This window comes from Plecotus auritus (assembly GCF_963455305.1).
Source record: "Plecotus auritus genome assembly, chromosome: 1".
Lineage (NCBI taxonomy): Eukaryota > Metazoa > Chordata > Mammalia > Chiroptera > Vespertilionidae > Plecotus > Plecotus auritus.
This window is the reverse complement of record NC_137770.1, coordinates 54,760,731-54,782,125: the sequence shown is the minus strand read 5'-3', so window position 1 is coordinate 54,782,125 and position 21,395 is coordinate 54,760,731. Positions and strand designations below refer to the sequence as shown.

Sequence of the window (21,395 nt, the reverse complement as noted above, 5' to 3'; positions counted from 1 at the left end):
AAACCTTGAAAATTTAATCCATAGCACTGACACTATATATATTTAAGATGTTCATGCTCTGGCCATTAAATTGATCATAGTAAAATACATATAAAACAGGAAAATTAGCAAATAAAGTAAAATTTTTTAATACAGAGAATATCAGTGTTCAATGTATAGTCCTTTGCCATTCCTGACTTTCTCTTATTAAAAAAACATACAAAACTGCCTCATGCAATTAATTAAAAAATCATTTGCTTTCAATTTCAAGTCTGAAATAGTGATGAAAACTCAATTATGAGAATTAGGAATTTAATAATTTATTTGTGACCTTTCTTAAGTTTAACAAAGGATAAAATATCATCAAGCAAAAGATCCACCAAGTCCATTGGATTCCGGTGGACAAAGTATACACCCAAATCCCGCAGTTAGCTTTAGAGTGTTTTCATGATAGACCCTGTTGCTATTAGCTTAAAAAGGTTGACACTTTAATTTTCTTTCTTTCAGTTATTTCTTAATATGACTGATCTATAAGGATCAATGCTGGAACATGACAATTCTTAATTCATCTTAATCCCTAGCTCCAAAGCACACTGACATTATAGAGTGATCATTGAAGATTGTTATTGGGTGGTAGGTTAGACAGCATGAGACAGACATTAAAACTTTTAAGATGTAAACTATGACAAATGTACACAAAAGAAAAAATTATCTTAAAAAAATTAGAGACTTCATTATTTCTTAATCAATTATAACATAGAAGCTCCTCTTTATTTACCAGAATTCTGTGGTCACACACACAAATCAAACTAATCTGGAAGATAATTTCAAATATCAAATACAGAAAACTGTTGAAAGAGCCAATTACTCAAATTGTACTAAAAAGTTTTTTAATTAAGGAAAATATTGATATCAAACCTGAAAGAAACAAGAGGGGAAAAAGAAAGGAAGACATATGGCCTTCTAACAATCCTGACAAGACTTTTCAAATGTGTGTGAAAGCCCACCTTTCACAATTTGGACAAAGTGAGAGAGAGAGAGAAAGAGAGAGAGAGAGAGGGAGAGAGAGAGAGAGAATCTATATATATAAAAGCCTAATATGCAAATTATCCCCACAGGAGTTTGAGCAGGAGACCACCAAGAGTTCGATCGCTCACTATGACATGTCCTGACCACCAGGGGGTGGTGTGGAACGAAGGAAGGCCCCGCCTGCCTGGCAGCTGGAAGGAAGGCCCCAGCCGGCAACCAGAAGGCCCCAATCGGCCCTGATCACTGGTCAGGCCTACGGACCCTACCTGTGCATGAATTTCATGCACTGGGCCTCTAGTATGTCATAATGGAAATCCAAATTCACAGAGAAAGCAGGAAAATATGTGCCAGTCTCAGTTAAATCTATGATGGGGCCATTATTCACAAAGTTTATACATTTAATGCAAGAACATTATCAGCATTCATGACTAATTATATTTAATTAAGCACTTTCACTTATTAAAAATGTTTTCAGTATTTTACTAAAAATTCAACCTGGAAAAACTACTATAAGAGTGATCAACAACTTAAAATTAAACTTCACAACAATGCCATGTTAGATATTTGAAGATTATTTACTTGGGCTACTACATCCCAACTCCACAAGTAACAACTTACTCTTCTGATTTTCTTCCGTTTTTTAGAACGTGGTCTGGTCTCTATCCTCTGGACACTGCATCGTACAAGTAACAACAGGTCTTGCAGGCTAAATAACTTGTAAACAAAATTTCCTTCCTGAGGAGCTACATATTCTGATGTATCTTCAACATAGTCCTGAAGTTCATATGGCAATCCTTTAAAAATAATTATATCTCATTTTTATTTTAAAAGACATTAGTCGGTTATTCATCATAATCCAAGATAAAACAATTCAATGATCTACTTTTAAATTTCTATCAACTTTAACTTTCTATTTCCTCTGAGTACACCTTAACACTAGTACCATTTCTGTTTATGTTTATTGGGACTGCAGCAAAACCTGAAATCGAAGCTTTACAGTTCTCTTTCTTTTAACTACTATCTTAACTATTCCTAGGCAAAGTATAAATTAGTGAGACAATATATGAAATGAGAAGAAGTTTAAAAAAAGTCTTATTCCTAACCTAGGCAGAGCTGAAGTGCAGCTTTATATCTATTTCACAAAATGTCAAAGTACAAAACTGCAATCCAATACCAAGAAGAAATACATTTTGGATTAATAGATGTTTATGATTTTTATGCAGTTTCCCTTCAGTTTGGCAAACTACATTGCCTATAGCTTAGTAGCCACTGCACATGTTGGATAAACATAGGGTACAAAATCTATACAACTTTGGGTACATATTTAGAGAGAAGGTTTGGAAGTTAAAATACTGGTAAGTAGATTAAAAATGAAGTGAAATATCAATGACTATATAAAGATTTTAAATAAGTTAATACAAAGAGAAAGTGAAGGAATGAAGGAAAAGAACTGAAGGATAAGGTACAGGCAAGAGTAAATACAAAGTTTTTTGTAAATATTTACTTACGTCCTTTTGGCTTCTGAAATGCAGAGGTCCATGCAGTTTTTGGCCAAGTAGTGGCATCTGAAGGAGCAGAGGGTTGCTCGGAAACAGGAGGTTGTTTAGAATTTTCTGTATTCATTAAAGGCAATTCAGGTATTTTTCTGGAAACTGGCTTTAAGAGTTCATCTTGCATTTTTAAAATTTCCCCAACTGGGTCAAATTTTTTATATACCCGTTTGATAGGTTTTTTTAAAACACAGGACTCTTCAGGACTACAAGTAGTATTAGTCTGGTTTCCTACAGAAGCCTGTCCTGAGGAAGAATTCGGGCTGGCTGGTTTAGAATTTAAGTTAGAACCCACATCAGCTGTCTTTCCCATACTATTCTTTTGACACTCTGTATCAATGATTAAACAGTCTTCATCTGTATCACTATGGCAAAGGATTACATCCTCAGTTTTCTCTGCTTCTGATGTAACAGTCTTTTCCTTTGAATTGTCAGTACTCTCTAGAATATTTAGTCTTTCATCAGCACACACTGTATCAGCAGCCATATCATTTTTATTAGAGGTTTCCATTTCCACAGAACTTCCTAACTGTAGCGCATCAGATGTTTGCAAGTCACCATCTTGCACCAGAGGTTTGTCAGAATTATCTGATACCTTCTCAGCACATGGTACAACTCCCTCATCACCTTTATTTTTACACTCTTCAGGACCACCGTCCATACCAGTCACCAGCTGTTTCTCCTTTTGCAACTGTTCCATTAGAATCTGAGCTAAACTTCTAGAATGAGCAGAAATGTCTACTGGTGCAGCTGGTGCCACAGGTGTGGTTGCTGCACTGGGGGCTCTGGGAGCCTCTGGCATGTTGGGTACTGTGGAAGTGCTTGCTGGACTTGGGGACTTTGATGGTTTGGTGGTGGTTACTCCAAAAGTTTCAAGTTCTGTGACATCATCATCAAAATCCAGATCCAAATTTTCAAGGGTTTCAATTTTTCGGCAGTCATTAACTTCATGAGACATCTTAAGAAAATATATTGGTAAACTATTAGCAAAAGTTCCAGGCCACACCTCATCTATCTCTTAATGCCCCTACTCCTCACATACATAGTTCATGCTCTTTAAAAGCAGAAAGTCTAATGGCTTTGAAGGGTTCTTGCTTAAGAATGACAATAAATGACTATCAACTAATTTATTTAACCTTACATTCCCATTGAAATGTTGATGAAACACAAATTTGTGAAGCTGTTATCAACACAGGAAATGGGAAATATTTGTGAACTACCACATCCCAAGAGGAATTTCCACTAATCAAAAAGTAGACAGGACCACAAAGAAGACATGGAGCCAAATAGGAAGGAAGCAGATTTTCATTCACACCCGTTCCACACACGCTTGTAGAGACAGACACCTGGACTTAGCTGACAGGAGAAAAGCCTCTTTGTCACTGTGAGGAAGCTGCTCTCTAATGCAGCTGGTGAAGGGTTGCCAGCCTCTGAGTCGGGTGCATCAATCAGTGACTTTCTTCCTACATGTACTCAGGGAAAATGAATCTCAGTAACAGGAGGAGGGAGAAATGGACAGGACATGATTTTTTTTGTATTCTGGGACATGAAGCCACTGAAACTATAGTTTTTCATGTACTATTTTGGTAATGGAAGCATTACAGATTTAATTTATTCAGGAATAAATGGTCCTCTTCCCCAAGCAGCAGCAGATCTCTCCTTAATCTAGCATAGCATGTTAAAGAAAGACCATGGGTATTTGGTTACAGGCTGGGCTATGTACACCCATTAGCCTTACAGCTTAGGTTTTGAGAAAGAAAGTCTGACAGCAATCAGATAGTGAGTAAATCAACCTGTGTAAGTTCTTTTAACCTTTCTGGGCCTTAATTTCTTCATCATTAAAATAGTGGTAACAGGGTCATCTTCTTGGATTTGTTCTAAGGAGTAAATGAAAAATTGTATATAGAAAGTTACTTCACATAGTCCCTGGCACATAGTAAATAGCTTCTCAGTAAAGGTAGATCTTAATAAAATTAAAAAAAAACTACTAGATCTAGTAAAAAAATAAACTGTTATTTATATAAAGCATTCTTTCACAGAGGTAAAAAAAAAAACAACAAACCCACAGGGCATAATATCAAGAAATAAAGAGAGAAGGAATAGCAATATTAAGTGTTAGACAACACAGAATTCAATGCAAAGCATTAGACAGAAAAAGAAATCCTATATTAAAAAAAGAGGAAATTGATGACGAATAGATAATGGTCTGGTCATAAATTGTGACATGCCTAACCTATCAAAATATGTAGTCCAAACTTAAAAATAAAAGGAAAATTTGACAGAAACATAATTGTATATGTCACTAAGTATGTAACAATAGAAAGTATAAATAATATTAAAGGATTGAAACAAATATAGATGAATGACTGAAAACATACGTATAGACTACAGAGATATACCTTTTCCCTCCCAAGATTCCAAGGGGCATTTCCAAAGATGGACTATAAGTTAATACACAAAGAAAACATCAATATAGCACAAAGCACAATTTGCTAAGGTCTTACTCTCTGTTTAGAGGAAAACAAAATCATTAAGAAAAATATAAACAAATAAACCCAAGCACTTGGAAATGAACAAACACTCCAGATATTAACTAATGATAATTATAAAATACTTTAAAAGCAACAAAAATTAGAACACTAAATTAGACATTAAAAATCAGAAGTATCATTCATAGCCTTTGCAATACATAATATAATAATAAAATAAAAAATTTAATATAAAATAAAAAATTAATGAATTGAAAAACAATTCTCACCCCAACAGGATTTAGATAAAATTAAAAATCTTATTTATCTGTAAATACTTTAGCATGTAGCTATAAAAGGATTCTTCCTTAAAGTCATAAAATATTTAATCAAGTGTTAAAATTTCCCAGTGTGATGTTTTTTTACAATTATTTATTGAAATCAGTATCCAACCAAAATCTCTATATTGCATTTGGTTGACACATCTCTCAATTTTCTTTGTCAAATGCCTCTCCCCATACTCTGCCAACTCCCACATCTGCCAGATACTTAGAGAAGAAACCAGATTAGTCTGTAAAAATTTCCATTTTTTAAATTGATTAGAGAGAGAAACGCTGATTTGTTGTTCCACTTATTTGTGCATTCACTGGTTGATTCTTGTATGTGCCCTGACCAAGAATTGAACCCACAACCTTGGTGTGTTGGAACAAAGCTCTAACAAAATAACCTACCTAGCCATGGACAAAATTCCCATTTTAGATTTTAACTTTTGCATCCCTCTGGTATCATTCATATAGTTTTAGAATTTCCTATTAAAATGATCTAATAGTTTGATCGGATTCAGGTATAATTTTTTAAGCTGAATATTTATGGTACTGTATATTTCTGCTTCAATCAGGAAGCTTAACGATGTCTGGTTATCTTTCTTCTTGTGGCATTACAATTGATTTGTTGGTTCATCAAGTTTCATCAAGTTAATCTATCCATTATAAAATTCCTCATTGATCTTCTAATGATTTTAGCAGTCACTAATGAGGATCACTGCCTAGATTCACTATTTCATTAAGAGCTACAAAATAATGACAGTAATATTCTTTCATTACCCTGATATATAGTTTGTACTGGAAAGGCAAAACAAATACTTTATTTTTAAAAATCAGTTTTCAGAATAACGACTTTATGCATTAGCATTCTCCAAAGATGACTAGCACTTTTTGTAAAGTATCATTATGAATTTATAGATTTTAACATATTTCATGTTTCAATCCATTGCAGTCATCCTTTGTCATAGTTAAACTGACACATCTCTGTCCAATAGAAAACCCTTCAAGTTGGCATCTTTTTGATACAATTCCTATATTATTATAGAGTTTTACCTAACTTCATTGCTTGGCATTATATTAGGAATTCTTGATTTCTAATATAAATATAATTACTACTTATTTGTTTTATTGTATTATCTGATGTGTTCAAAATAAAAACAGCAATATCATTCTTAACAATATGACTACTAAATGCAGTTTAAGATTTTTTGGCAGTTCTTTCTGAATTTAGGATATGAATCTTTAGGGCTGTAACAATCAATTTACTAAGTTTCAATCACTTAAAATAATTCTTCTCTGACTGGTTAAAGCACTAACTTGGTATACAGTGGGTTGGTTCATTTGTTTCACTTCAGCTTTGATTGGCTTTTATAACATTTTAAAATTTGTTTTATAGACATGTAAAACATTTATATGGCTCAGTTAAAAGTATAAAACAAAGAACATTCAGAGAAATCTAGTTGATAATCCTACCTCCTCTGCTTTGTTCCATCCCTCCTCCAATTAACCATTTTCATTAGTTTAACTGTATTCTTCATTGTGTGGATTTTCTTTACTCTGATTTTGTGTACTCACAACTGTAAACCTACGTTTGGCCAATCATGGATTTTATATTTCCTTCTTACTTAAATAAAAAGTAGCCTATTACAAAAAATGTTCTCTTCCTTGCCTGTCTCACTTAACAATATTTCTTGAATGTCACTATAGCGGCATATTTAAGGCTTCTTTCATTCTTTTTAATAGCTGCTTAGTATGCTATTGAAAATGTACCATTTATTTAATACCTGTACACATGTGCATTGCTTCCAATCTTTTGCTACTAGAAATAGTACTGCAATGAATAGATTGCACATACATTTTGTTCTTTTCAGGGTACTTCTGAGCTACATTTCTAGAAGTGAGTTTTTTAGGAAGAATACAGTGTTCAGCTTTTGTGGATACATCTTCACTGTAGAAATGTTATAACAATATGTTTTTCCCCCTCTAATGCTTTGTAAGAGCTTCCATCAACAAGCTTCTTCTGTTCTTCATGTTTCAATGTGATGGTTTTTCTTGCTGCTATGGAAGAACAATCCTGTACGCCAGGACAGCTTTCTTAGCTTCATGGCTCTAAGCTCATGCTTCTCTGTTACCACAAAGTCTGCATATATGTAGGTTCGTGTGTATGTGTGTGAATCTTGAGCACAGTCTGAGATCTGGTTCCTCTATTTCCTTCACCTACAATTAGTTATCTGAAAACTTCTTTTCTTTATCTTTAATGCCCTTGTTCTGCTTAATATGGACTCTACTACCTGTAATTTCTCCTGAACAAAGGCTTTTGCCTTGGAAGGGACTTTGGCTGGTCAGTATCTAAAGTTCTTAGGGCCCCGGTCATCTCAGAAATCTCTTACTAATAACTTCTTGAGTGCCCATGCAATCACCTACAAATTAGAGTCTATACATATTATTTTCACTTTTGTTATTCTTCATTCCTCCTTCCACCTGGATTATTTTTCTTGTGCCTAAAGAACATCCATTAGAGGGGGTCTGCTGGTAGCAAACTCAATAATTAATGTAAAATATCTGTTTAATTTGGTTAGAGAATTTTAGTAAATGGGTTATATTCTTTTAGCACAGTATTATTCCAATGGCTTCTGGTTCCATTGTTGCTGTTGAGAGTTATTTGCCAGTTTAACTCTCAGTGCTGTATAGGTAATGTGCCTTTTGTTTCTCTGAGATCTTTTAAGAGTTTTTTCTTTGTCTCCAAGTATTGATTTGGTCCCAATGTCTCTTTTACACCATCCTTCTGGGTGTAACTACACATATTAGACATTCTCATTATATCTTCTCTATCTCTTGCCTTATTTTCTATAGTTTTTTATCTTTTTGTTGTCTGTGTTACAATATGGATAGTCTTCTCAGACTCATCTTCCAGTTTATTGATTCTCTTTTCAGCTTTATCTAATGTGCTTATAACTCATTTATAGAATTCTTAACTGTAATTACTGTATTTTTCAGTTTTAAAATTTTTATTTAGTTCTTTTTCAAATCTGTTATAGCCCAAAATTCAGACCTCCTCCAATGAATGTTCTTTAGGCACAAGGAAAATAATCTGTTATATAGTGTTTTTTTATTGACTTCAGAGAGGAAAGGAGAGAGAGACTTAGAAACATGGATGAGAGATAATCAGTGATTGGCTGCCTCCTGCACTCCCTCTCCTGGGGATTGAGCCCCAAATTCTGGCATGTGCTCTGACTGGGAATCAAACCATGACCTTCTGGTTCATAGGTCACTGCTCAACCACTGAGCCACACCAGCTAGGCTGTTATAGCTTTTAAAAGTTTCCAGTTCCTCACTAAAATTTTCAAGTATTACTTTCTTTGTTGTAAAATTAAACAGAATTGACTAACAGTTTTTGATGGATAATTCTAAGACCCACTTATGTGAATCCGTTTGTTTGGTCATTGTTTCTCCTCCTGTTTCTAGTTATCTATATTTTTAAAAGTTACTCACAGAAACTATTTGAGGCTCAAAATGATATTATGTTCCTCTAAGAATTATTTTCATTTGCTTTTGCGAAGTGTCTAGAGACACCAGTAATCCAAAACCATCTGAATCCAAGTTCAAGGCCTGAAAACTCAGGCTACAACCTCTGAGAAAGCCAATTTATTTCTGGTTCACCCTTACTTTTGGGGTATAGCCCTGCAGGGTCTAAGGCCTTTGATGAAAAACTGAACTGTGACTTGATGCTGCCAAAACCACAGTTCATTTTCCGTTGCCTCTTCAGAGCTGGTCAATACCATCCAGGGCAAAAATAACCCTAAGTGACAGCCTCACCTCCCTGGATTCTGGTCTTCTCTGATATCTCAGCCCTTACTATCTTGTTAGCTCTTTGATGATTTTAAGAAAGGGTTTTTATATTTTTTCCAGCTTTTTTTGTTGTTGTCAGCAGTAATAATCACTTCTTGGCTTTTTGGCTAAGATCAAGTGTAGTTGTCAGCAATAATGAGAAAGATCCAAATAACCTGGTCTGCTGTTAACGAAAAGAGTTACTCCGTCAGTTTTCATCCCTTTTAACCTATTTCATGTTTCTTCATAATACTTGTTACTTCCTGACATTCACTTCACACTAATATAAGTTTTAGGTAGATTTTAAAATGCAAAAATTAAATAAATAAATAATAACTTAAGAAAAGTTGGAAATGCTCTATGACCTTATATTATAAAAATATTAAAAGACAAATGGCAAACAGAGAAAAACATAAACAAATATAAAAGACAAAAAGCCAATATCCTTGAAATAGTATGAACTCTTAGTAATAAGAAAAATATTTTTCTTTTTTACTTTCTAATTGTGTTTGTTCTCTCACTTTATTCAAGTCTCTGTTCATATTTCCTGTTCTGGGAAAACCTTCTTGACTATGAATCTAAAATAGTCGCCAATTTCTATCTCTTTCCCTTAACCAACTCTCCTTTTCTGGATAGCATTTACCACTACCTGCTTTTTTTGCTATTATTTTGTTAATTATCTGTGCCTCTCACCACTGATATAAGCTCTAAGAGAAAAAAGACTTTTTATTCACTGCTGTATCCTCAGTGCACATAAAAGTATCTACTCAATTAATATTTGTGGAACAAATGAAGAAAGTCTAGTATAAACAGAATGTCTTACTTTAATAATCATGTATATTTTAAAATACACAAAATAACAAAAGCTATTGTTTCTGGAATGCAAGTGCTTTACTGTTCTAAATGCTTTACATATATTAACTCATTTAATTCCAAATAATACTATGAGTTAGGTAATATCATGATACCCATTTTACAGATAAGCAAATTAGACACAGAGAGATTATGTAGCTTCCTTAAGGTCACACAACTACTAAGTATACTGAAAAGGATTAAAAATCTGGCCAAATACTTTCTGTACCAATTCATCTGTTACTTTTCATACTTAAAAATTTTTAAATATAAAGGAGAACAATTAAAACTACCACCATAATTATCAGCATTATTAACTGAATTTTTAGTACATACACACTAATGACTGTGCTCAGCATTTTACATTGTTATAGCAAATCTAATGCTTACAACAATCTTGTGAAACAGGTACTGCCTTTCTTTTAAAAAAAGAAGAAAAACCAGAGGCTGAGGGAAATTAAATTAGTTGCCCAAAGGCTATCATGACTTGGGGTTCAATTTTAAGTTTCAATCTAAAGCCTAGATTTGTAACTACCAGATTTAGAGACTTGTAATAAAACTTTAAGCTTCAACAGAATAAACAAATACATTCCCTTAAGGAAAAAAAACATTACATACATCCATTTCAGGCATACAATCTTCTGGTTTGTCCATAAATACTGCAGAGATTGGAAAAGATGTATTTTTGGACATCATGAATTTTAATGGAACTTCATGGAAGATTTGATTTCTCTCTCTCATTGTCATTTTCTTTTGGGGAAGTGGTGAATTAACATAAATTACTTTAACCGGTTTTGAACCTTAAAACAGAAACAGAAGGGGGTTATTAGTTTCTAGTAGTGATATTTAAGAAAAAAACCCAGAATGTATGACCGAAAGATCACTAAACAAAGAGACATGGGATAAGAAAGTGGAAGCAAAAAACCAAACATCTGCCACCCCTGAACCAGAATATCTTTAAAATCCCTTAGAGATCTAAGGATCAGAGAATCTGACTGGCAAGAAAAGTATATTTTCTTTCTAATAATTTTTAAAAAGAATTTATTTTATTATCATACTTTTCCTGTCATCAATACCCAGTTCTTATAGGGTTATGGTTTCAACATGTAATGACATTTTTACAACAGAGAATATATTACATTTGCAGTTTTGTTTCATTAGACATAGTCCTTCATTTATTATAACTATGTTGTCACATATAATAATATTAATTCTGGAATATAAGAAAAAGCTACTAAATATGAACCAAAACTGAAGGGGAATAATCCCTTGTACAGAGGAATTTATATGCAAATATAATTTTACTGTCAATAGACAGATTATCCTATGCTCATAAGTATAGACCTATTTTAATTCTTAATTCCAATAACAGACAAGTAAGTAAGTCCTGGAACCTCACCCATTTGAGATTGTCTACTAAGTATTGCATTCCTTTCATTTCATTAAAAGATAGAAGAATCTCACCATTTCATGTGTTTTCAGTCACCCTAAACCATAATTATTTCTCTAATACCTCTCACCCCTCAACATGAGTACAGGGTCTATAGATCTAATAACTTATTTACTAGAGGCCCCGTGCACAAATTTGTGCATGGGTGGGGTCCCTCGACCTGGCCAGCGATCAGGGCTGTCTTGCCCAGTCTGAGGGGAGGGACCATGGGAGGTTGGCTGCCCTCAGCAGGTTGGCTGGGGAGCGCACTAACCACCAGGGGCAGCTCCTGTGTTGAGTATCTGCCCCCTGGTGGTCAGTGAGTGTCAGAGTGGCCAGTCTTTTGGTCACCCGGTCGTAACAGTCACTTAGGCTTTTATATATATAGATAAGACTAGTGGCCTGTTGCACGAAATTCGTGCATGGGAGGGGGTTCCCTCAGCCCAGCCTGCACCCTCTCCAATCGGGGACCTCTTGGGGGATGTCCGACAGCTGGCCTAAACCAGCAGTTGGACATCCCTCTTGCAATCCAGGGCTGCTGGCTCCTAACCACTCACCTGCCTGCTTGCCTGATCGCCAATAACTGCCTCTGCCTGCCTGCCTGATTGCCCCTAACCCCTCTGTCTGCCTGACTGATCGCCCCTAACTGCCCTCCCCTGCCAGACTGATCTTGCCCACAACTGCCCTCCCCTGCCGGCCTGGTTGCCCCCAACTGCCCTCCCCTGCCGGCCTGATCTCACCCCCAACTGCCACCCCCTGCTGGCCTGATCTTGCCCCAACTACCCTCCCCTGCCGGCCTGATCTCGCCCCCAACGGCCCTCCCCTGCCGGACTGGTTGCCCAAACTGCCCTCCCCTGCTGGCCTGACCTCACCCCCAACTGCCCTCCCCTGCCAGCCTGATCACCCCAAAAGGCCTCTCCTTGGCCCCCACCACCATGGCTTTGTCCGGAAGGAAGTTAGTCGTCTGGAAGATGGCCAGTCGACCCAGTCTAATTAGCATATTACCCTTTTAGTAGTATGGATTATATAGGATAGGATTGCTTAAATGGGGGGAGGGAGAAGCCTTTTTCATCAGGAAGATATGCCCTTGGCAGACAAAAATAAATAATTCCTATATCTGGACTGATAGCCAGTCATATGCACTATACTGCCAAACCGGTCATTAAAAAATTGAACCGCTTTCTTACACCTTATACCAAACAGCTGTTGCCCTTAAAACCCCTTCTCAGCCCCCACCTTAAGTTCTGCCTTCACACTTCACCCAGATTTGGTGCTGATTGGTTGGTTTCTATGCCAGTCAGCGTCAAAAGCTCCACTTCCTAGGTAGCCAATGGCTCCTTACACTTCACCCAGATTAAGTTCTAATTGGCTGGCTTCTATGCCAGTCAGCATCAAAAGCTCCACCTCCTAGGCAGCCATTGGCTCCTCGCAGTTCACCCAGATTTGGTTATGATTGGTCAGTTTCTATGCCAGTCAGCGTCTCCAAGCCTATCTCTGGGCCTGATCAGAGAGGTGGGGCTGATCAGCAGCTCCCGCAGCTGCTGGCAAGGCCCGGAGAGAAAGAGAGGCAAGGGCTGATCAACAGCTGCCATGGAGGCTGTGGATCAGACCCTGCTTCTCTCTCTGGGCCTCTCTCCGGACCTAATCTGCAGCCCCCTTGGCAGTCAGACTGCAGGACTGACTTCCGGTGTTCAGTCGTCCATTCAGTTGTTTTGGATGTTACAGATCCTGGCTCTTTATATATATATTTAGACTAGAGGCCCGGTGCATGAATTCATGCACAGGCGGGAGGGGGGGTGTCGGGAGAGGGGAAGGGACCGCGGGGTGGTTGGCCGGCTGGGTGAGGGACCGCAGGAGGTTGGCTGCCGGCCCCAAGGAGAGAGCTGGCCCTCAGACCCCTGGTAAAGGGGCCGCATCCGCTGCCACCCACGCCCAGTTCCCCGTCCCAGCCCAGGGCCCAAAGGCCCCAATGAGGTTGGGAGAGGAGGCGATGGTCGCCGAGCCAGGTGCAGAAGGAACAAATGCCGGACGCCAGTGCCCCGCAACCATACAGTTCCCCACCTCCCTCTCTCCTCCTTCCCTCACTGCCGCGCCGCCACCACAGCAGGCAGGCAGCCCCCAGGGAAGGGAGAGGTCAAGAGTGAGATAAACCCTTGTGTCAAGGACTGACTTTCAATAGATTGCAGCAAGGGAGCTGCTCTGCTACTTATGAAGCCCCTACTCAGAAGCAGGTCCTACAAATGGTTTAGCACCAGGGGCTAATGGGGGCCAGCTGGCCAGGGGGAGGGGCCACAGGGGGTTGACTGTGGGAGTGCAGTGACCACCAGGGGGCAGCTCCTGCATCAAACATCTGCCCCCTGCAGGTCAGTGCATGTCATAGCGACTGGTCGACTGGTCATTCCGTCATAAAGGTCACTTAGACTTTTATATATATATAGATGAGTGTCAATTATGTGGCAGCTCTATCTATTTAAAAAGTTCTATTGAATGTAAGTATCAAACTTATATCCTCCTTAAATCAAAACTTAGATATTTGTATTTGATAAATGACTACCTGTGTTTAGACAGTTGAAATAGAACCATTCCAACTCCTCTGTTAAGAGCATAACCTGATATGGCAAATCACAAACCTGCAACAGGTATTACTTGAATACAGACTGGAATTTCCCACTGTTCCTTGTAGTCTGGTCCATGATTATTTAATAAGGCAAACAATGATTGACTAGTTAGAACTATCTGTGGGTGATATCTTGAAACAAGCTTCTCTGCATTTGGATCTTTACTAATATCCTGAAAAACAAAATATACCCTGTTACTTCATTATACTTATTGGAAATTTCTTTACTAAAATAACAAAAAGGAAATTGAAGAAGACTTTAAAAGAATCAGATTACCTGTACTTTATGAAGTACAGAAGATTACTTATAGAGATCCCATCCCAAACCACTTTTGTACTTACGTAATGCATAGCTGCAGCTGTTTGTTCTGGTGTTTCATTGGTAGATATGTTATCTTTTGAGAGTTGCAATTTTGCAGGCATTGAGGGGAATACTGTTTTCACAAACTTCACACTACCCTAAATAAGAATGAAATCATTACTTATTATAAAAATCTTGATGTATTTTTCTACCAAGTATCTTTTCATCTTATGAAATTTTAAAGTTAAAATTCTTCATTCTACTAAATGCAAATGTCAAATTTAGAGCCTTCTTTAAGTCTTTTTTTGTTGTTGTTGTTGTTAATCCTCACCTGAGGACATTTTTTCATTAATATTTAATCAAAGTGGAAAGGAGGGGGAGAGACAGAGACAGAGAAACACCCATGTGAGAGAGACACATCGATTGGTTGACCTTCACCGGAATTGAACTTAAGACCCTTCAGTAGCAGGTCATCGATGCTCTAATCAATGAGCATACTAGCCAAATCAAGACTTTCATGTTGTTGCTTGACACCCACCATATATATATTTTTAAAAAAGGATCGAAGAGACGGGTGCCATGGAATCTTCCCTGCCACTTTAACCTCTCATTGTATGAAGTACAAATCATCACAGGGTATAGGAGAAAATCTAAAATATCCTCTTCACACACACTTACTTCCAATATGATTGTGTGTAAAATCCCTTAAAAAAAAAAAAAAAAAAAAGGAGGCTTCCTGCTTATATTCAGTAAGATGAGAACTCTAAGAAAATCAAGAAATAAAGTGGGTAGTGACATTTTTAAAAACATAAAGTATTGATATCCATAAAGCTGTATCTCATTATTATTCAAAATTCAAACACATATGTTGTCTATGTGAAATACAGATTATGTTTCAAACAAAAATAATCACATACTTTCATATGGCAAACCTTACCAGTGCAAGAAGAGTCTTTTCTAACTTTAATCCCATCTCTGTTCTGAATGGGAAGAATCCCATTAAGCTGGTGACTTCATGGAGAGTATAGAATTCTGGATACTTTTTCACTTGGTCGATACAAGCTTTTAAAATTTGCTAGAAAATAAAAACCAAAATAAATTCATTTGTATTATACTTCTCTAATAATCCAACAAAAATAAGTTAGTTACATATGATTATATCATTGTTCATTGGCAATCTAGCCTCATTTCATTACTCAAACTTCTAACAATCCAAGCATATTGTATTCCTTGTTTAATGTAATCTCATTTTTCATAACAATTCTTTTAAGCCTAATATCTTAAAATGCTGATATTTGATAATATTAAAATGAGCAATTGTATTAAAATTTAAAATGAAATAGAGATGATATATTTTCTATACTATTTAAGAAACTGTCAAGGAAATAAAGCCACATGAAAATGTCAATACACTTTACAATAGAAGCAGTTTTATGAATAATTAGAAATAAGTTTAATATTCTTAAAAGATTCCCAAGCACAGGAATTAATGAAGTAGTTGTCTTATATGTCATTCTAATCTGCACTCTAAAAAGTAAATGAGATATGTTGTAACTAATTCAAATATGGAATATTTTTTTCTCTCCAAACTGTTTTCAAAATATTAATAACTTACCAGGAAATATAATCAGGAAGGAAATAAAACTCACAGCTTTACCCAAGCAGAATATATGCCACTTGTAATAACATGCAGATAACTCAAAGGAGCAGAGCAGTTTTGGGTGGTGGGGAGGAGTTATAATTTTATAAATACAAAGACATTATCTTCCACGTATTTTTTCCTCTTATCAATTAACCTAATCTGAGACTTACATAATATACTTTACATCACAAAAGCTCTTAGCAATAAGCATTTCCTTATACTACATGTGTATCTCCTTTCCCTTCATTCATAAAATATGTGAAGCTACAAAATCAATAACTTTGCTATAGTATATCTTTTCATCTATAGTTTCATATACCCTTCTTCCCCTCCTAATCTTCTCTCCCAGCTATCTTTCACATTCCCCTCCCCCGCATTCCTGCTTTTCAGTACTGGCCTTAATATTTAATTCAGAATATTACTTGCAACTAAGGCTGATACAGGTTAACATGGAAAAGTTCTATTTTTAAAAACCTTAGTCAACTGCAAACTCAGATCAGCATAAGATTTTGTTCTTCATTTATAATATTAGTTAACTTTCACTAGTTACCCGCCCCCCTTCTCCCTAACGTTCCCATCCTAGGGCAGTATTTGCAAGAATTTGAACATGCAAAGGAAAGCAATATATACTCACTACGTGAGATAGAGACTATTCTGGCTAGATGTTTATTAGCACTTTTTCATGGTAAAACTGCTGGATGCCACAGTGCTTTTACCTGAGTTGCCCTAAATTCAGTAATTATGGTAAGAGAAAGAGTCAAAGGAAAATCTAAGACAGTTTTCTTCCTATACTCCATACATTATATATTATTAAAGGCATTTCACAACTGGTAGGCATTAAGCAACTAAAGAAACATTATTTAACTAAAAAGGTTTTTTAACTACTAATTTGTCTTTGAAAAACAGCTAAGAGTGAATGAAGAAGGTTAAGAGACTCAGGTTGTTTCCCATAATTCATCTACTGAATGTTATTATTATTTTTTAATATATTTTTATTGATTTGAGAGGAAGGGAAAGGGAGAGAGACAGAAACATCAATGATGAGAGAGAATCATTGATCAGGGCTGCTTCCTACATGCCCCACACTGGGGATTGAGCCTACAACAAGTCATGTGCCCTGACCAGGAATCGAACCATAACCTCCTGGTTCATAGGTTGACAGTCAACACACTTTACTGAAATAGAAGCAGTTATATGAATAATTAGAAATAAATAAGTTGAAAGTTAAATACATCAAAAACACATCCATGCACACAATACAGATTTACCATTACCAAGAAAGGTGAAAATGACCATCTCTCTAAATTTTATTTTGGGCCAAAAAATAATGGTATCAATACATTTTTTTTTAATTAAATTCATTGGGGTAACACTGGTTAATAATGTAAGTTTCAGGTATACAATTCTATAAATACAATGTCTGTATATTGCACTGTGTGCTCATCACCCAGAGTCTAGTCTACTTCTATTACCATATACTTAATCCCTTTATTTCTTCTCCCCCCTGCCCTTCCCCTCTAGTAACCACTAGAATGTTGCATCTGTGTGTATGCATTTGTTTGTTGCTTTCTGTTCTATATTCCACATGTGAGTGGAATCATATGGGTCTCATCCTTTTCCATCTAGCTTATTTCACTTAGCCTGATACTGTCAAGATCCATCCACGTTGTTACAAAGACTATTTCATCACTTTTTATGGCTGAGTAGTATCCAATCTATCTGGGTATCCTATATATTTGAAACTTAAAATTTAATAGATACTACTTTTGGCAGTATGGTTGAATAGATACCTTGAAGAGCACTCCTATCTAAATAATACTGGGTCCTGGATAAATTACAACAAAAAATTTGTATGCATTGCTGGTATTGATAAAAAAGCAAGGAGAATCTCCAAGGACCATAAATAAATAAAACCCAAACACCTAGAGCGAAGATATACAGGAGCAGTGAGAAGTTAGGAAACTCATGAAAGGTGAGGTTGCTTGAGGGCAATTGTGTCAACAAGTTCTAAGATTAGGTAGGGAGCTGAACATGAGCATAGTATATTTAATCCTTGAAAAACAGATACATCCACGTTCACATTAGCATTATTTACAAGACACAAAAGGTAGAAACGACCAAAGTGTCCATCAATGGGTTAATGGATAAATAAGTTGCTCATACACATACAATGGAATATTTATTCAGTCTTAAGAATGAAGAAAATTCAGATACATGTTACAACACATATGATTCTTACAGACATTATGCTAATTAAAATAAGCCAGTAACAAAAAGAAATGCTATATGATTCCATTCATATGGGAGCACCTGAAGTAGACAAATTCAGAGACTAAAAGTAGGAGCTGGGGGGGTGGGGCGCGGGGAGATAATGACTTTATTTTATGAGTACAGAGTTTCAGTTTGGGAAGAAAGAAAGTTCTGGAGATAGGCCATGGTTGGCAAACTGCGGCTTGCAAGCCACATGTAGCTCTTTGGCCCCTTGAGTGTGGCTCTTCCACAAAATACCACGGCCTGGGCGAGTCTATTTTGAAGAAGTGGCGTTAGAAGAAGTTTAAGTTTAAAAAATTGGGCTGTCAAAAGAAATTTCAATCATTGTACTGTTGATACTTGGCTCTGTTGACTAATGAGTTTGCTAACCACTGAGATAGAGGATAGAAATATACTCACAACAGTGTAAATATATTTAATGCCATTTAACTGTCCTTAAAAATGGACAAAATGGTAAATTTGTTATGTATATTTTATCACAACAGAAAAAAAGAGAAACTGAAGACAGACTGAGGTCTAGCTTACAATTGGGAATCCCAGAAAGACAGAGTTGAGAAAATGAAGGAGAAGCAATAATTGAAAATGGCTGGGAATTTTCCAAAACTAAAGAAGGATATAAGTTTCCATATAAAATAAAAACAATGAACCAAGTAGGATTTTGGAAAAAGCACATTGCATTATAGATAGAGAGCAAGCACAGTTCTAGTGGGAGGGAGGAGGGCATGTGGAGGGATTGAGCAAAAAAGCAAAACACACACACACACAGAGAAAGAACTCACGAACATGGACAAGTTGGCAACTGGCGGGGGGGAACAGGAGGGAGGTGGAGATGGAAGAGGGTATGGGGGCCATAATGGTGATGGGAAATAAAATAAAGAAGACAAAATAAAAAAAAATTGCAATGAAACTGTAAAACACCAAATATAAAGAATGGCCAGGGAGAAAAGACATATTCCTTAAAAGAAATGACTTCAAACAGATAACACTTTTCAACAGCAATAAAATAAACCAAAAAAAGTAAAATTTTATTTTCAAATGTTGAGTAACAAAGCAAACTGTCAACTTACAATTATGCATAGAATAAAACTATCTTACTAGAATGAGAGCAAAATAAAAATACTTCCAGATTAAAATAAGGATTAGCATCAAGAGACCTTCCTCAAGAAACAAGTAGAACATACAGTATTTCAGGAATAATGAAGAGGATCTCAGATTGTAGATTAGAAAAATAATAAATGAAAATACAAAAAAGTAAATATTTTTAGATAAATAAAACAATGTGTAAAATAGTAATATAGTTAGGTTTTAAAAAAAGAGAGCATTGGAAGATGGCTGCCCACCGGAAGGCAAACTTCAAGATAGTGTGTGAGTGAGAGAATGAAAGGAGAGGGTGTGGTCGCACTGGAAGTGTATATTTGTGGGTGAGAGACAGCTATACTCCAAGGGACTGTGGGGGATTGCCGGACCAGGTTCCCCTGACCTGGCAGCCTCCACTGCTGCTGAAATCTCTTCCAGAGCAACCAGCTCTGACGCAGAGACTGCGCCATCTTGAAGGGGAGAGTGGTTGTTATCGGAAGCCTATACATCCCGGGAATCTACACCACCACCACCCAGGGAACAGCTGCGAACCCAGGAACATCAGATCTCAAGCAGGGCGAATACGCAGACTCAGTGGAGCTCTGCACCTTCTCACAGAAAGGTCAGAATACGCCTAGGAAAAGATGAGGTCTGCGATCCAGGCTGGAGAGAGAAATGCACACAACAGGAGCTAGAGGTTCCGAAGAAGTCAGCGCCCCACAAAATCCGCAGCCTTGGGGCTAGCGTGATCTGTGAATGTGGAAGGGGATCCGCAGGGCTGCTAGCAGAAGGGAACTCTAAAAAGCAACCCATAGCTAGACTGGGCGCAAAAAGGCAGCCTGAAATTTTAACAGTGTGCCGGCTGCTTAGTGCCAGAGACATTCACAGAATTGTGCGCAGTGCCAGAGGGTAAAAGTCGCGAGTTCACACACTTACTCTGGATCCTTTTTTCTCTTCAAATCCCTGCTTTTGATTACTAAGCCCAGTACATAAGATCACCCAATTGGGGACACTCTCAGAGACTGCAGGGGAAAGTTGTTTTTTTGGAACCTGGGGATCAGAGCAGGGAGTAATGATCAGAGGACCAGCTTTGGGGCAGTCCATTCTCCCAAACCAGTATTAAGTGCGACAGGGAAAACAAAATCTAAATACTAGCGAGAGGACTTATAGCCCTGGAGGTCAATCCAGAAACACTGCCACCCAGGGGTTGAATCACAAATTGACTCTTGTGTAAATAAAAATAAAGGAGTCTAAGAAACAAAGAAATACTGCCTGCTGGAAAATCAGGACTGTGGTTTACAACACAGAGGAGCAGTGGAATGCAGGGAACTTCAATACTGTCCTGCCTACCAGAAAGGAAACAGGCATGCCAAACAGAACAGTAGAGGAAGTGAATGACCTTCACCACTGCACATTTTTTATTTTTTCATCTTTTACTTGAGAAACTAATTTTTTTCTTTTTTCCTCATTTGATTTTACCTTATTATGTTTTAATTTTTAATCAGTATTATTACAAGTATTATTTTACTTTTTTTTAAAGTGTCATTTTATTTTCTCTTTATTTTCTTTTCTTTTGGGATTAGTGTTCTACATTTTATTTTCATTTATCCTTTAGCATCATTTTTTAAAAATATATTTTTATTGATTTTAGAGGAGGAAGGAAGAGGAAGAGAGAGACGGAAACATCAATGATGAGAGAAAATCACGGATTGGCTGCCTTCTGCACGCTCCCCACTGGGGACTGAGCCCACAACCTGGGCATGTGCCCCCGACCAGAACCGAACCTGGGACCCCTCAGTTCCCAGGCCAACGCTCCATCCACTGAGCCAAACCGGCCAGGGCTGCATCATTTTACTCTATCTCAACTTTACTCTATCTCAACTTTACCTTTATGCCAACACTCACTTTCTCACTTTTGCCCTTTTGTTGTCCTGTCTCTCTTACCCTATTCCTGCTTTAGATTTTCCCCATTCCTTTTTTTACCGTTAAAAATTCACCCTATTTATATATCTAATTTCTAATCCCCTGC

General features: G+C 36.9%; 1 protein-coding gene across 2 annotated transcripts in view; it reads right to left on the bottom strand.

The window, feature by feature from the left end:
• ICE2 (interactor of little elongation complex ELL subunit 2) overlaps window positions 1-21,395 on the bottom strand; it is a 79,705-nt gene that overhangs the window by 34,003 nt on the left and 24,307 nt on the right. For both annotated transcript variants that reach the window (XM_080687270.1, XM_080687271.1), the window contains exons 6-11: window positions 15,314-15,451; window positions 14,418-14,534; window positions 14,089-14,248; window positions 10,648-10,829; window positions 2,517-3,516; window positions 1,627-1,802 (exon numbers count right to left, since the gene is read on the bottom strand). In XM_080687270.1, the coding sequence (XP_080543396.1) occupies window positions 1,627-1,802; window positions 2,517-3,516; window positions 10,648-10,829; window positions 14,089-14,248; window positions 14,418-14,534; window positions 15,314-15,451 (1,773 nt within the window). The remainder of the gene's footprint in view (window positions 1-1,626; window positions 1,803-2,516; window positions 3,517-10,647; window positions 10,830-14,088; window positions 14,249-14,417; window positions 14,535-15,313; window positions 15,452-21,395) is intronic.